At 36.1% G+C, this 16,619-nt stretch overlaps 1 protein-coding gene across 6 annotated transcripts in view; it reads right to left on the bottom strand.

Annotated features, from left to right (window-relative positions):
- UBR1 (ubiquitin protein ligase E3 component n-recognin 1) overlaps positions 1-16,619 on the bottom strand; it is a 169,562-nt gene that overhangs the window by 16,802 nt on the left and 136,141 nt on the right. For all 6 annotated transcript variants that reach the window (XM_033435659.2, XM_004273939.4, XM_033435660.2 and 3 more), the window contains 7 exons: positions 14,223-14,278; positions 13,090-13,186; positions 9,241-9,308; positions 8,099-8,249; positions 3,476-3,563; positions 1,980-2,113; positions 417-525 (listed from right to left, as the gene is read on the bottom strand). In XM_033435659.2, the coding sequence (XP_033291550.1) occupies positions 417-525; positions 1,980-2,113; positions 3,476-3,563; positions 8,099-8,249; positions 9,241-9,308; positions 13,090-13,186; positions 14,223-14,278 (703 nt within the window). The remainder of the gene's footprint in view (positions 1-416; positions 526-1,979; positions 2,114-3,475; positions 3,564-8,098; positions 8,250-9,240; positions 9,309-13,089; positions 13,187-14,222; positions 14,279-16,619) is intronic.

Below are 16,619 nucleotides of genomic sequence, written 5' to 3'. Positions count from 1 at the left end.
TGACCTTTATTTCCTCCTCAGTCACCCTGCTGAGATATGTGCTACCATATGAGATATGCTACTATTGTAGCCCCACTTTGGGTTCCTCCAATGTTTAACTGTGACTGTACTGCTGCTTACAACAGGACCTACCCTCACTCCACCCACCCCCCACCCCATTTAAAACTGGGATGAGATAGCAGCTGTAGGGAAAATAAGAACCATGAATGGTAGTCATGGTAGAACAAGCAGAAATTCCAGCTGCCCATTGCTGCTGGTCTTATCCCCAACTCCTTATGTGTGTGAATTAGGAATCTCGTATATTTTTGTCACCCCTTCAAACGATGCTAATCAATCTAAGAGCTTAGCAAATATTTTTAATTTAACATTTTCAAACTGTATAATAACCCAATAATGATATTTTAACCCCACAGTACCTCTGCAGGAGGGGCCTTACAGTATCCCAATATTTCTGGAAAAGCAGGAACAAATTTGTGGGTAAAGATAAATAGCTACAGAGTGCACTGTACTCTCCTTCTGCAGGATCTGCAAGGAAATAAAAATACATTTAATAAGTACATTATTCTTACCTGGTCAACAGTAGAGTTTCTACATTGTTTATGCTCATTTCTATACTCTGTCTACACAGAGTATACTTTGTACTCTATGAAACTGTGGGTGACAAGACACAGTGATCCTTTTTTTTTTTAATTAATTAATTAATTTTACAGTGATCCGTTTAAATCTGATTGAGTCATTCTCCTGATCAGACTTCTCCAACAGCAAACCACCACAAAAATACAAAATACAAAAGTCCTTATTGTGGCATAAAGGCCCTACCTGATCTGGACCTCATCTCCTACCACCCTCCCCCCGTTCAATAGGCTTCGGCCACTCATCTCTAGTATTCCTTGACTATGTCAAGCAAAGCCTTTGCAGTTATTGTTCCTTCTGCTTAGGAATACTCTTCCTTCAATCACCCGCCCAGTTCAACCCTATCTCCTTTTTCAATGTCCCTTTGCTCAATATCTCCTCACAAACAAGGCTTTCATGACTCTACCCCAGCATTCTCTACTCCCATGACCTGCTTATTTTTCTTTGCAGCACTTATTACCATTTCACATTATACTATATATATTTATCTGTTTGTTTATATTTCATCTCCTCTCAATAAAAGAAAGGACTTTATCTTATCCATTGCCATACTACAGCACAGACTAGATAATATATGATTTTTAAAAAAATGAAAACAACAGATCTGTACTGACAACCACTTGGAAAGTAGCATCATATTTATACAGAATCAGAACAAACCTACATCTAACAAACCCTACTGAACTGAGTTCAAGATATAGAACCTTCTTAAGGCTGACCTGAGAAAAGGACAAAAGAAAGAATCTCTGAGCAAATTTGATGACTCTTCCAAAATCATACAAACCTTCTGATTTTTACCCATACAAAGCCACAAGGAAACCTTCTCTACCTTGATGTAGATTTAAGGCAAGTAAAGGAGAACGGAAATGATTCTGTTACTCAAATACACATAGCCTTGGTTTATCACAACAGCCCTTTCCCAGCAGCATTTTAACTCTTTCATAATAGATACAGTCATATGTTCAAAATTCAAGAAACAGAGTATATAATAAAAATTTCCTCCTACTTAGCCAAACAGTTCTTTTCCCTTAAAAGCAATCAATCTTTCTAATTTTTTGTATACCTTAACCATTATACTCTGCGCGCAGGCATTTTGTAAGCTCAAGTACAAAAACTGTACATAGATAGGAGCCATGAATAGGTTTTGCAGACTGTGAGGCTAATCTGGTTTCTGGCCTCACCTTTTACCTACACCAGGGCAGGGGCACACACATGTTTGGAATGAACACTGATGAAAGAGGTGAGGAATGAAGTGGTTTTGCCTGCTCTCACCTTGTATTCCTGAGGTTGAAGGTAACAAAAAAAGTCTTTTATTTACTACTCTGTGATTTCATTTTCCTACTTACTGGTAAATAGTTCTTCAGGTGGAGTTACTCCAAGTAAATAGTGGAAAAACAATGCAGCACAGCGAAGATAAGGGATGATGCCATTCTTCAACGAGACCCATAAATACCAGCCAGGAATACCACACCCAATGCAGCTAAGAGGCAATAATTCCAGAAGAGAACAGAATACAGATCAGACTAAAATCTAGACTGTAAACACATCCCCTTTCAAAAACATAGCTAAGCATTAAATAATTTTTTATCCATTTAATTTTTAAATATTTAAAACAAAATATTTAACTAGCTAAAGAAAACCACAAATCTTGCATTTTTTACCAGGTAGATGTTTAAGGCAAAGAACTACTTTTTTCTTTCTCCTAACCCTTGTAATGAAATGTGGAGCAAATATATTTAGCAATAACTAACCAAATAAGCCAAGTTAGCTAAAAAAAAAAAAAAAAAAAGTTAATACTTTCCTGATTTCTGTATTAAAATTGGTGATTTGCAGGGCAGTGAAACTAATCTATATAATACTATAATTTTACAACATAAAGAGTGAACCTTAATGTAAACTATGGACTGTAGTTAATAACAATGTATCAATACTGGTTCAACAATTTAACAAATGTACCACACAAATGCAAGACATTAATAATGGAGAAATTGGTGGGGGGAGGGAGGAAATGGGAACTCTTTGTACTTTCTATTCAAGCTTTCTGTAAACCTAAAACAGCTCTAAAAATAGTCTATTAACATAAAAATAAATACACACGCACACATATTCAGTACTTAAACTAAAAGAAAAAGGTTGACTGGCGAAGAAGATGAAAACAAAGAGCAGAACTTGGCAGCAGATGAAGCGCAGCAGAGCACTCTGTTGTACTTTTGGTTTTAACCTCTGCATTGCCAATATATTTCACATATTACTCACAGCAGCCTTAAAAAACCTCTAGGTAGTTAAGTGTATTAACTGTATGAATTGCTTTAAAAGGGCAACCTATTTTCACCTTTTTACATTTATTTAAATTCTAACTGCTGCATATTGTTAAAATTCTATCATCTTTTGCCTATGTTCCCATAACAGTTTACAAGAGTAAAGATGTGTCAAAACTTGTTTTAGACTCAGAAACAAATGAATGGGTAGGTTTTACTTGTTGTTATTCCAAAAGCCTTTTAACTGATTTTTTAAAACTGGAATTAAAATGGTTCAAAAGTTATACTGCCGGGCTTCCCTGGTGGTGCAGTGGTTGAGAGTCCGCCTGCCAATGCAAGGGACACGGGTTCGTGCCCTGGTCCGGGAAGATCCCACATGCCGCGGAGCGGCTAGGCCCGTGAGCCATGGCCACTGAGCCTGCGCGTCCGGAGCCTGTGCTCCGCAAAGGGAGAGACCACAGCAGTGAGAGGCCCGCGTACCATAACAAACAAAAAAAAAAAGTTATACTGCCAAACAACTGAACAAAGATGTGGAATTATAAAAACAATACTGAAATAGACTGGACTAATGGACTGTTACTCACCCACTTGTATACTGAGAAACTTCTGCCAAGAAAGAAGATGCAGAACGAGCCTCTTCACTCTCTTCTTGAATTTGTGCAAGGGGGAGACCTGAAAAAGAAATTCTGAAAGATAAATCTATGAATTTGCTATTCAATTTATCAATTAAACCTCAATTTCATGGTTCCAGGAAAATAAGCAATGTCAACTCAACTGAGGTTCTTTCCCTTGTTCTCAGTCTAAATTGTTGATCCTGAATATTAAAACTGTTACATAAACTTTAACAGTATGTTAGCTAGAGAAACAAATAGGGCAGAATCACAGCCTTGCTAAACATGATGTTTAATAAATGTTTACCTCATTATAACATGACCAGGTAAATAAATTAGTGGTCATCTACCTGCTCTGGGTTCCTAGCTGTCCTGTCTAGCAGGTAGAAATTCAACCTCTAGAAAGGAAAGTAGGTTGCTGTTCTGCCTTCTTGCTCAAGCAAAGAGACACATAAAAAGAATCTTGTGGGGTTATTTCCTCCATAATCTATCCTTAACCTTTAGTAGGACCATCCTAAACCTTTCCAGCAACTGCCACCTCTCCCACTTAAGTTAAAATTTTGTGTAAGCCATTGAAGTTCTCTGAACTTTAGTTTTATTATATTAAAATGGGGATAAAAATGCCTATCTTCAGTCTGCTGCGAGGGATGGGTACAGCACATTTGAGTAGTACTCTCTTGTTTTAAAAATATTTTGTTTATCCATTAATTCATCTGAAAGGCCACAGTTAAAATTACCCTGAGTCTCTTACCTTGAATATTGCCAGTTCTTTTCCTTTTTCAATTAAGGTCTCTTTAGAAAATACACTTTTTTTTTTTTAAAGGAAAATATATCATGAACTCATACTGATATTTCCAATTTAAATGTAAGAGTTCAATATTTGTATATGACTGTTTTTTTCAGTATGAGGTAAATTTTACATACAATAAAATGCACAAATATTAAATGCACCATTTAATGAATTTTGACAAATTCACACACCCAGGTAACAAGATCTTTTTACATTAATAAACTTTATTTTTTAAAGCAGCTTTAGGTTCACAGCAAAACTGAGAGAAAAGCACAGATTTCCCATATACCCACTGTTCCCAAACACCTACGATCTCTCCCACTATCAGTACCATTCACCAGGACTGGCACATTTGTTACAACCTATATTGACACATCATTATCACCCAAAGTCCATAGTTTACATTGGAGATAATTCTTGCTGTTGTACATTCTACAGGTTTTTTTTTTTTTTTTTTTTTTTTTTTTTTTGCAGTACGCGGGCCTCTCACTGTTGTGGCCTCTCCCGTTGCGGAGCACAGGCTCCGGACGCGCAGGCTCAGCAGCCATGGCTCACGGGCCCAGCCTCTCCGCGGCATGTGGGATCTTCCCGGACCAGGGCACGAACCCGCGTCCCCTGCATCGGCAGGCGGACTCTCAACCCCTGCGCCACCAGGGAAGCCCCATTCTATGGGTTTTGACAAATGTATAAGATGTATCCATTAGTATAGTATCCCACAGAGTAGTTTCATTAAACCCTAAAAACCCTCTGTGCTCTGCCTATTCACCTCTCTCTCCCCTAACCCTTGCCAATCACCACTGGTCATTTTACTATCTCATAGTTTTGCATTTTCCAGAATGTCATAGAATCATACAGTATGTTGCATTTTCAAATTTGCTTTTTTCACTTAGTTATATGTATTTAAGTTTCCTCCATGTCTTTTCATTGCTTCACAGCTCATTTCTTTTTAGCACTGAAGAATACTCCATTGCTTGGATGTACCACAGTTTATTTATCCAGTCACAAGGACATATGGGTTGCTACCAAGTTTTAACAGTTATGAATAAAGCTGCTATAAACATCTGTGTGCAGGTTTAGTGTGGACATGGCTTTTCAGTTCATTTGGGTAGGTACCAAGGAGTGTGACTGCTGGACTGCATGGTAGCAGCATGTTTAGTTTGGTTAAGAAACTGCTGAACTGTATTTCAAAGTGGCATGGGCTTCATTCCTACCAGCAATGAATGAGAGCTCCTGTTGCTCCACATCCTTGCCAGTACTTAGTGCTGTCAGTGTTCTGGATTTTGCCCATTCTGATAGATGTATACTGGTATCTCGTTGTTGTTTTAATTTGTAATTCTCTAATGACACCTAATTGTAAACATCTTTTCATATGCTTATTTGCCATCTGGATATCTTCTTTGGCAAGGTGTCTGTTCAGGTCTTTTGTCCATTTTTAACGAGATTGTTTTCTTACTGTTGAATCTTAGAGGAGTTCTTTGTATATTTTGGATAACAGTTCTTTATCAGATGCATCTTTTGGAAATCCATTCAACCAGTTTGTGGCTTATCTTCTCACTCTCCTGATAATAATCTTTTGCAGAACAGAAGTTTTGAATTGTAATGAAGTCCAACTTACCAATTATTTCTTTCATGGATTGTACCTTTGGTGTTGTACCTAAAAAGTCATTGCATACCCAAGGTAACCTAGGTTTTCTTCTATGTTATCTTCCAGGAGTTTTATAGTTTTGTATTTTTACATTTAGGTCTATAATCCACTTTTAGTTAATTTTTGGGAAAGGTGTAAGATCTGTGTCTGTGTCTTGCATGTGGATATCCAGTTGTTCCAGCACCATTTGTTGAAAAGATTATCTTTCCTCCATTTGTCTTTGCTCCTTCATCAAAGATCAATTGACTATATTTATGTGGGTCTATTTGGGGGCTCTCTGTTTTGTTCCATTGATTCATTGGTCTGTTCTTTCACCAGTACCACACTGTCTTGATTCCTGTAGCTTTACAGTAAATCTTAAAGTCAAGTAGTATCAGTCCTCTGACTTTGTTCTTCTCCTTCAATACTGAGTTGGCTATTCTGAGTCTTCTGCCTCTCCATATAAACTTACAGTCAGTCTGCTGACACCCAAAAAATAACTTGCAGGGATTGTGACTGGGAGATTATTTGGTTTTTACTTAACTTTTCTGAATTTATTCTTGTGTGTCTTCCTTCTTATACTGAAAATCTGGTTCCCAATGACATTAACACAATCCTTATTTGGTTTAAAAACCGCCTAAAATAATTTCAAAATAAGAATATTAGTACTACTGATACCACTAACTGAGTTCAATTTAAGATTTTTTTTGTAGTTCTTCCATTATCAGAATATATCCTACTAGGGAAGTACAGTTGAAATACTGTTTTTTAAAGTCACTTAAGCAATTATTTTCTTGATACACTTGTTAGGTTCATTTGTTGTTTTCAATTGTTAAAAAATTATTTTCACCATTTAGATTTTTTTTTTAGTTAAGTATAATTAGGGTTCTAAAATCAACTATATTAAAAAGACATTCATAAGAGTCTTTGCTCAAAGTATTGTACTCTTTACTTTGTCCTAGAGGCAACTCTTTTTAATCAGTTTTCGGTTTATACTTCTGTTGTTTCATTTATTAAAAAAATAAGCAAGTATGAATATATGTAAGAATGTAAACACATGAATACACATAAAATACCTCACACAAAGGTATATACTAAAACCAGTGTTCTGTACCCTACTTTTTTCACTTAATAATATATCCTGGAGATCACTTCTTCAATAGATCTTGTTCATTCCGTTTTATAGCTGCACAGCATTCCATTATATGGATATACCATAGGTCATTCAACCAATCTCCCAGTTTTCTGCTATTCCAAATAATGCCACAATGAATAATCTGTGCTTATATCCTTTCATACTTTTGCCAGTAGAGCTTTGGGGTAGATTCCTAGAAGTGGGATTGGTGGGTCAAAAGGTAAATGCATATGTAATTTTGCTAGATACCGTTCTAAGGTCACTTTAATTATCTGTCCTCTAAATTATTTGAACTTTCAGTAGCCTTTATTGATCACTGATACTCAAAACCCAACTTTGCTTTCTATTAAGAGCAGAGTCTATAAGGACAACTATACCACAATTCCATGATATTACTCATGTATCCTCAAATGAACATTCATCCAAAAAATATTTATTGAGTTCTTACTGGGTATAACAAAAGTTGCTAGACACTTGAAGCTTATGAGGGAAGATTTTGAAATTTGAATGTTCCCTATTAAAGAAACAGTAGGCATGGAGGAGCAGGGAGAAAGGAGAAGCAGGGAAAGGAGTGGAACAACAGTAAGATATAACTATAAAATAAGACACTATGTGATAACTGCTATAAAATGAACAAAGTACTATCATTCTAGCTGGAGGAATCAAGAATGTTTCGTAGACAGGCTTATCGAAAGGCTGAAAGTATTTAGGTAGGAACAAACAATGGAGAGACTAATCCTCAACCTTGAGATTGGGGAATTTGAAAAAAAAAAAGAAAGGGAAAAGCAGATCCAAATGGTCTCCCTGTATACCTAGAGAGCAGCTGCAAGTTAGAGAATCAAGTGGTTGACCTAATTATTCCTGTCACAGTTCTTCTAACCTTTCCGTTTAAACAGCATCCGTAAAGAAACAAATGAACAGTCATTCAAAAAGAGACATAATACAGAACTTAGAAATATATAAAATGATTAATCACAAACATAATTTATTTTGCCAATAAATCATGGGCAAATGTTATTTACAGCTAACAACTGATGGGAGCTTTACCTGTGTCTGTGGTAAGAAGTATCTGAAGCATGTGTGCCATGGTGATCAAATGGAAGAGATAAAGGTGGTTATAGGAAGAACTAATTGATGAAGGCTGCAGATCAACAGCATCATCCCAATACAAGGATGGGAATGCTAACACAGTACCCACCTATGAGAGAAAATGGACATCAACATGGGTAACAACAAAGACCAACACAAGTTAATCTCATAACTAAATGTAAAGAACACCAGATCCTGCACTGTTTGTGTTTTTTTTTAATAACCACCATATTTTTCCTAATTATTCAACAAGATATTTTGTAATATAATATACCACAAATAGAGGACAAATGTCATCACCAAACAGATTTAACCCTTTGCTGGGTCTACTTATTCTAGTTCTAGGTAGTGGTCTCAACCCTGCGATTTTAGAAGATTCAACATTACAATCACTTGGGGAGCTCTTAAAATAACACTGATACACAGGCCCCACCCCAGTCCAATCAAATCATAATCTCAGGTGGTCGGGCCCATTTACCAGCATTCTTTTCAAGGTTCCCCCAAGAGATTCCAAAAGATAGGGAGACAACCACTGGGTAGAGGATACTGGCTAACCTTGCATCCACAAACTCCATGCTCCCAACTTCACCATGGCTCTTTCTAGAGAACTCGCTTTGAAGGAATGGAATCTTCACAGGGATGGAAAAGCTGTGCAAGAAACTCAAAAAACAGTTGCCACCTAACCATAGGTGTTTTGGGGGAAGCCTGGATGCACCCATGGCCTGGTCCCTATCACGAATAATTAATGATTTTAAGACAGCTCACCCCATCATTCACTGCTTAGAATGTAAACAAGATGAGAAAAAGAGGAAGGGGGAAAATACATTATTAGAAAAAGTTTGTTTGTATAGACACTAATTAAATATAATCAACTAGAATAAGACTATTACAAAGTAAAGGGTAAATGTGGTTTCATTTTTAAAGTGATTTTCATGGTCTCAGTCAAATCTGTATCTATTTGTAAAGGGAATGGACAAAAGAGACTAAACTTTGAACACTGATAATTTATAATCTTGAACAAAGAGCATAAATTTCAATGAGGAAAACACACGAAATTCTAAGCTTGAGTGACTTAAAAAAAAAATTTACTGAACACTTACCAAAACATGAAATAGATCTACAGATAGAAGGCAAGGTGTAGCTTCTGATTTGAGGTTAGGAAGAACAACTAAAAAACAAAAAAACCTTAATGTAATTCAGTCAGTCATAAGCAATGTAGTTAAATATAATGCAAGATCTAAAACAAAAATTTAACAGGGTTATAATACAGAAACTGATAAACTGGTATATCACACCTTTAAGATATAGGAACCATAATTAAAGATAAACTAAACTGAGAAAAGGCTCTAAAAAGCCCTGGATGCAATTTAATGGTTGAAATATAAGATACGGGGCAAAGGGTAAATAAACTAGGATGACTGAAGTAAGAAATTGTTTGATAAGTATTTGCTGAATGAAAAAGAATTCCTTTTATACAATGTTCCCTACCACTTTTTCCCCCCTAACTACGCATTTCTAAATGTTCTGTGATACATAAAATACGTGAACAATTTGGGGTTTGGAGCAGGGAGAGCATGAAAAGCACTGTAAATGAAAGGAGTATGGAGATGATCCTCCTGAATTAAAATTAGATAATGGTTTATATGGGCTGATGAATGGAAGGAAATGCAGACAGCTCAAAAACTTTGTCTTTCTGATTTGATCAGTCTCTAAATTTGGAAGTCAGAGAAAGAGTGACAAGGAAGTGAAATCAAGAATTCAAAACAACAGTAAGGGTTTTGTATATATAAAAATGAGGGAATTAATTTATTTCAATAAAACTATTATTTGTTTAAAATTCAGACTAGGGGCTTCCCTGGTGGTGCAGTGGTTGAGAGTTCGCCTGCCAATGCAGGGGACACGGGTTCGTGCCCTGGTCCGGGAAGATCCCACATGCCGCGGAGCGGCTGGGCCTGTGAGCCATGGCCGCTAAGCCTGCACGTCCGGAGCCTGTGCTCCGCAACAAGAGAGGCCACAACAGTGAGAGGCCCACGGACCGCCAAAAAAAAAAAAAAAAAAAAAAAAATTCAGACTAGGTGAATTTCTCAACCCCAAATCCAAGATTCTAAACAAAACCATAAAAGTTAAGAGCATGGGCTTTGGAGTCAGACAGAAATGGGATGCAGTACTTCCTGCGACTATTTGTCATAAGCAAGGTACTTGACTTCTCTAAGTCTACAGTGTATACAAGATTGTTGAGAGGTTCGTTAACATGTGCATTAAAAGTACTTATCCTGAGCTTGGCATACAGTAATCGATAAACGCTATTAATATTGGCCTTAAAAAACAAAGTGATAACAGGGCTCTGCCATTAACTAGCTATGTTAATAGCTAAATAGCTATAAGTAAATAAATAAATCTTCCATTTATGCTAAATTAAATATCTCAGCAAAACTTATGTGATATAGCAGGAAAAGCATAGGTTTTATGGTCAGGCTTGGATTCAAATACTAGTTCTGCCTCTTTTTATGACCTCAATCAAGTCAAATAACTTCTCTGTGCCTCAGTTTCTTCATCTGTAAATCAGGAAAATGATAATTTCCTTGAAGAATGGCAGTTCAAAGACATGATTATATAAAAAGATCCTTGTACAATGCCTGGCACATACATGGCAGTGAGCATTGTATGTCCTGTTGCTACTGCAGAATCAACATGTTACAACATTATTCATCACCTTTCACACAAAACAGCTCTCTATTGTGGACTTTCTGGACTTCCCTATTTCTCTCAATAATCTAGTTACTCATTTTAATTCAAAATCTTGCCTCCACCCATCACAATTCCCTCCCTAATTTATGCTACTACATGCAGATGCATGTTACCTTTAATTTTTCCTTTTTCCAATCCAACCTATACAATATCAAATTAATTTTAGAATATTATTGCTCAAAATGTTTCAAAAATTCCCAATAACTTGAAGAATGAAGTTCAAACTTCTCATTGGGGCATTTAAGATCCTCTATTTTTATCAAAACAACTTCATGCTTCTCTATCTATCTACAGGTGCCACTACTCCTATCAAACTTGCCTAACTTGAACATATCACATGCTTTCCTACCTCCTCAATCTGTTTAAATTGTGCCCTGGGCTTAGAATGCTGTCTCTGTTCCTCTCAGCTTATCTTTATGGACCCTGTTAGAGGAAAAAAACAGCAGAGCCCCACAGTGATCCCTTCCTGTCTCAATTCTTGAAGCATGTATTCTTACCATATATCTGGCATTTGGCTACATTATAATGTGAGTTTTCACAGAGGTTCTGCTTCTTTAATTCAATCATAAGCCTTACAAATGGCAGAGACCATATCTTCTACCTCTATACAGAGTTTATAGCCCTAACACCTTGCAAATAAAGATGTTCCTGCTAATAAATTTTCACATACCAAACTTTTACATAAAGGCACAAAGCTACATTACAGAGCAAAAGCACATCAATTCTATTAGTTACTGCCAATTAGAGATTATGCACTATTATTTCAGTTTCTGCTATCTGTGATGATGTTAAATAGTCTCTTTGTTTGGTGCTTATTTTGACGTGTTTTAAACATTATAAATCCCATAACGTGTGATGAATGTAAAAGCAGGGAGACTATTTGGAAGTGCTGGTAAAACAAGGTATCCAAATTATAACTGAAATGAAAAGAGATGCCAAAAAATTAAAAAAACAAGACCAAAATATTACTGTGCAAATAGGATAAACTGTTAACAATAGGAAGAGGTCCTAAGAATAAGAAGCATGTGTAACACGTGCAAAATTCTGGGCCTGTGCAACTGACCAATAAGAGAAAAAGTAAATGAAAAAACAGAAAAAATTTAAGTGTGTAGCTAGGGAACAGCATTAATATTAGATTCCTATTAGCATGAGATTAATTCAGGAGATAGCTGGAAATAAACTTGAAGATATAAAACTTGGCAGGGTAAAAGTTCTAATGAAATTTAGGTGGCAGATTTGGATGGAGCCATGGAACCCCCATGTCATTAGAGTGACAGAAAGCTGCCCAGGAAGAGCTCCCTAAGAAGCTTGTGGGAATCAACAAGGAGGAAGGTGACCTGTTTCAACAGACTTTCAAGGTAAAGTAACTGGTCAATTTTGGGGAAAAAAGCCTGTTAGATCAGCTAGAAAAACACTATGCCTGGCTTTAAAGCTTAAAAAGACTGAATGACTCTCTTATTTGGTAGAAACATACCTAGGAAGTGCAAGTTTAAACCTCTTTACCTGTGACATATTGAACTTACGAATAAAAACACTTATAAAAACAGTCTTTTTTAAGCCTGACCTATTTAGACGCAAAGGAGCTCTTGTAGTACAAATACCTAAATGGAAATGCAGACAACCAAAATGAAAGCCAAATCATTCTACTACTGTATGACCCCTAATCCCTCTTTTTGTTTTTATATTGAGTACCATATGGGCTTAATTTCTAGCTTGTTAGAATCTAAAAAAAACCCCAACTCAGCTGTTATAGCCTGTCTCTCAAAGAAAAGGGCATGCATGGACCTACAGTCTGAGATTACCACACTTAGCACTTCTATTATTTTTATATGACTTTGATACACACCAGCAAAACTAAACATATTTTTAAATGTTCTAGCCACATCACTGCTCCCTTTTCTAACCAGACTGAGATACAAGATGTTAGTGATTGTGGATGTTGGTTCAAAAAAGCCCCTAGGTGGGTATAACCGATACACGTTGACAACATTTGAAAACACTTGGCTTTAAAAATAAGATTGCAGGTATTAAAGGGGCAGCCATGTGTTTTTTTTCTTTTTGTTTTTTTCTTTTGTAAGGCTGTGGTAATGAGTATCCAAAGTTAGTGCAGTGTGTTGTTTCCTAATAAAATACACTGCCAGAAATGCAATGGGAAAAGACACATAAATAACATAATAATAATAATTCAGAGAAGACTCTACCTGATAGAAGACGAATCAGATGTTTCCGTATCAGGACCTGAGAACAGGTAATCCTTTGTGCAATGGCAAACTGCATTAATGCTTTTAGACCATTATGCTAGATTGTAAGAGAGGGGAAGATAAAAAGATAAGGGAAGATAAAAGACCTAAGTCATTCAATGTAAAAACCAATCCCAGTCTGCAAGAATTAGTGCAGACTTACTATATACTTTACATTCTTGCAAATTTAGTTACAATATTTTTAATACTTCTAAAAAGTTTTATGACTTCACCGAATTTTTTTAATAGATCTTCCCATGACAAAGAGGTATTAAAGATATAATCATCTCAATTCTCATTTAAGTACTCATTTTCCCCAGAGTCATTCTCTTAAATATCTGGCCTAAATTATTCTATTGAGGCCTGTGCAAACAAACGTATTTACAGAAATTCTAAAATGATGGCAGAAAATCACTGAATTCAGGGAACAGATCTTCTGCTTCCCAGATGGAAGGATGGGAACTATAGGGAAGCACATCGTGGACTCCAAGTCCCCTGTGTCAGCTATCAGATAATGAGAGAAATGGCTAGGAAGTAGGTGGTCTAGGGAATCCTGTTACCCAGTTTGTTTTCACAGGGCTACTGAGCACACTTCTTAAGCACTGTTTTTCAGGGTCCCCAATGTTATGAGGCTTGGGCCTGAGGCAGGAGTATAGTTATACAGAGTCAGGATCTGCCCATCAAGGAGTCATGGTTTAGTTTTATTCTTGAATTCAGTATGATGATTTATCTAGAGCTAAGCCAGCATTAATACTTAATATTACATGATGGTACAAAATTAGTGAGAAGGAAAAATGTAAGAGACACTAGGGTTCTGATTTGGAAATAAACAGAGAAGGGGATAAAAAGTAACCAAGTATCATCAGAAATCTTTCTGTGAATTACATTTAACCACTAAGATTGAGAAAACTCTCCAAAGTGTACAATGTTGGCCCTTCAGTCTCCTATGAGACTGAAGTAGCTTTTTTTTTTTAACAGAATTCTGCTTTTACAGAAAAAGGAATGAATAAAGATTTTTTTAAATGATAAATATACTGCGGACTCCCTAAAAAAGCATACCAAGAGTTACACGTACCCTGCTGGAATACACATACCTGTCTATTTTGAAGTGCTCCAAACAAAGGTTTTCCTTCATCTCCCAAGAGGTTTTCTCAAGGAGTAAGAAAAACAAAAATGATAAATTCTGAATACTGCTACAATTGTATACTTGGTTTCTATCAGATATTCTTTAACTAATCTTATTTTTGACCAGATGCTTTGCACTTTTCCCCTTCAAAATTTCATGTTTAAGTCTATGCCAAAATTTCCCCCCCACCCAATTTTTAAAAATATTTATTTATTTATTTATTTCGCTGCGCTGAGTCTTAGTGGCAGCACACGGGATCTTCGTTGCTACATGTGGGCTCTTTTAGTTGTGGCATGCGGCACCGGGTCAAACCCAGGCCCCCTGCATTGGAAGCACGGAGTCTTAACCACTGGACCACCAGGGAAGTCCCCCAAATTTCCAAACTTTTGAGTGAGAGAATACTACAAAGGCAAATGTAGATCATTCACAAATTGCTACTACAAATAATAAAGTCCCTGCAGCAATCAATAAAGAATACCTGGGGGCTTCCCTGGTGGCACAGTGGTTGAGAGTCCGCCTGCCGGTGTAGGGGGCACGGGTTCGTGCCCTGGTCTGGGAAGATCCTACATGCTGCGGAGCGGCTGGGCCCGTGAGCCATGGCCACTGAGCCTGCACGTCCGGAGCCTGTGCTCCGCAACGAGAGAGGCCGCAACAGTGAGAGGCCCGTGTACTGCAAAAAAAAAAAAAAAAAAAAAAAAAAAAAAAAAATACCTGGGAAAAACAAAGCATTCTGGTTCATTTATCCTCCTTTAAAAAAAAAAAATTCCTATGCAAAAAAAATTTTTTTTCTTTAATTGAAGTATAGTTGACTTACAATATTATATTAAGTTCAGGTATATAGTAATTTGATATTTTTACACATTACACTCCATACAAAGTTATTATAAAATACTGACTATATTCCTGTGCTTTGTATTACTTCCTTGTAACATTTATTTTGTACCTAGTAGTTTGTACCTCTTAATCTCCTTCACCTATTTTGCCCCTACTCCTACCCCTCTCCCCTCTGGTAACCACTAGTTTGTCCTTTGTATCTGTGAGTCTGTTTGCTATATTTGTTCATTTGTTTTATATTTTAGATAGCACATATAAATAAAAACATACAGTATTTGTCCTTCTCTGCAAAAAATTTTTAAATAAGTAATTTTTTTAATATAGTAACACCTATTTTGTTAAAAAATAATACATAAGACAGACGTAAGTAACGTTATTGCTCTTTTAGGTACTATTAAAAAACAATTAGATTTATAGGATAAAAAGATGAAACTGAAAATACCAAAAAAGCATGGGTTCAGAAATATATTTTGCCTTGTTGGCTAGGGTATTTATTACTAAATTACTCTTATTTTCACTGATCCTTGGTAGCAAACACATCTGTGAGAGTGGAAGGCTTATTTCCTATTTTCTTTTTGCATTTTCTTATCATGTATTTTCTCTTATTCTAGCTTTGAAGAAAGCAGAAAAAATAGAAAACCAGAACTGGCTAAAAATGGACAAAATTTTGGCTAATCTAGACACCATTAAACACAAAATGCGATAGTTAAAAGGTCAGTATGAACTAAATCAAGTATCACCATGTTTAATTCTAAATGTAACCTCAATTTGCTGGTAGTTTTTTTTACCATTAGATACCAGATGTTTAACTGAATATTATATATTGTGTTACAAAAGTCACTTGAGCAAGTATAAAACCTATTAATATATCTTTTCAGTTCAGTACTGATTTTGTATTTGTAAATTTTATATTAAAATGAATATCACATGATTTATATATACATTTTTAAAATTTGGAGGATGTGTGGATCATATAACCACCCTATTGGTTTTGAAACAATTCCTGAACTGACATTTTATGGACTTTGGAATTAGTCATTAAGCAAAACTTTGTTATTTCCTGGGTATTGCTTGGGAAGAAGTTTTGTTAAATAATCTGAGCGAGGAAGTACTAAATTCTTCAGAGATTAGTGCCTTTATCTCAGAAGGGCCCCCTCCTGTTATGCGGCATAAGATATCTTATTCACAAAGTGATCGATTGACAATATTTGTCCTCTTCTTCCATTCTCTTTGTCAGACCCTCTGTTTTGATTCCTCAACTATTTTTCATAACTGTGCCAACACATCCTGTATATGTCTCTCCACACCCACAGGGAGTGAGATAAGTTAGCTGTTTATGTACTAGGAATAAAGTACAGCATTATATCCACTGCATGGAAAAAGCCCTAGAGTGAAAACTATATAACACTCTATTAATCAAATAGATTCAAATTACTATGTTACAGAAACACACATGAAGACTCAGTCCTATTCTCCAATGAATTTCTCATCTACTCTATAACAAAACTGTCACTTTTTAAAATGTTCAATG

The sequence above is a fragment of the Orcinus orca genome, chromosome 2, assembly GCF_937001465.1.
Source record: "Orcinus orca chromosome 2, mOrcOrc1.1, whole genome shotgun sequence".
In the NCBI taxonomy this organism is placed as follows: Eukaryota; Metazoa; Chordata; class Mammalia; order Artiodactyla; family Delphinidae; genus Orcinus; species Orcinus orca.
This window is presented reverse-complemented; position numbering and strand designations above follow the sequence as displayed.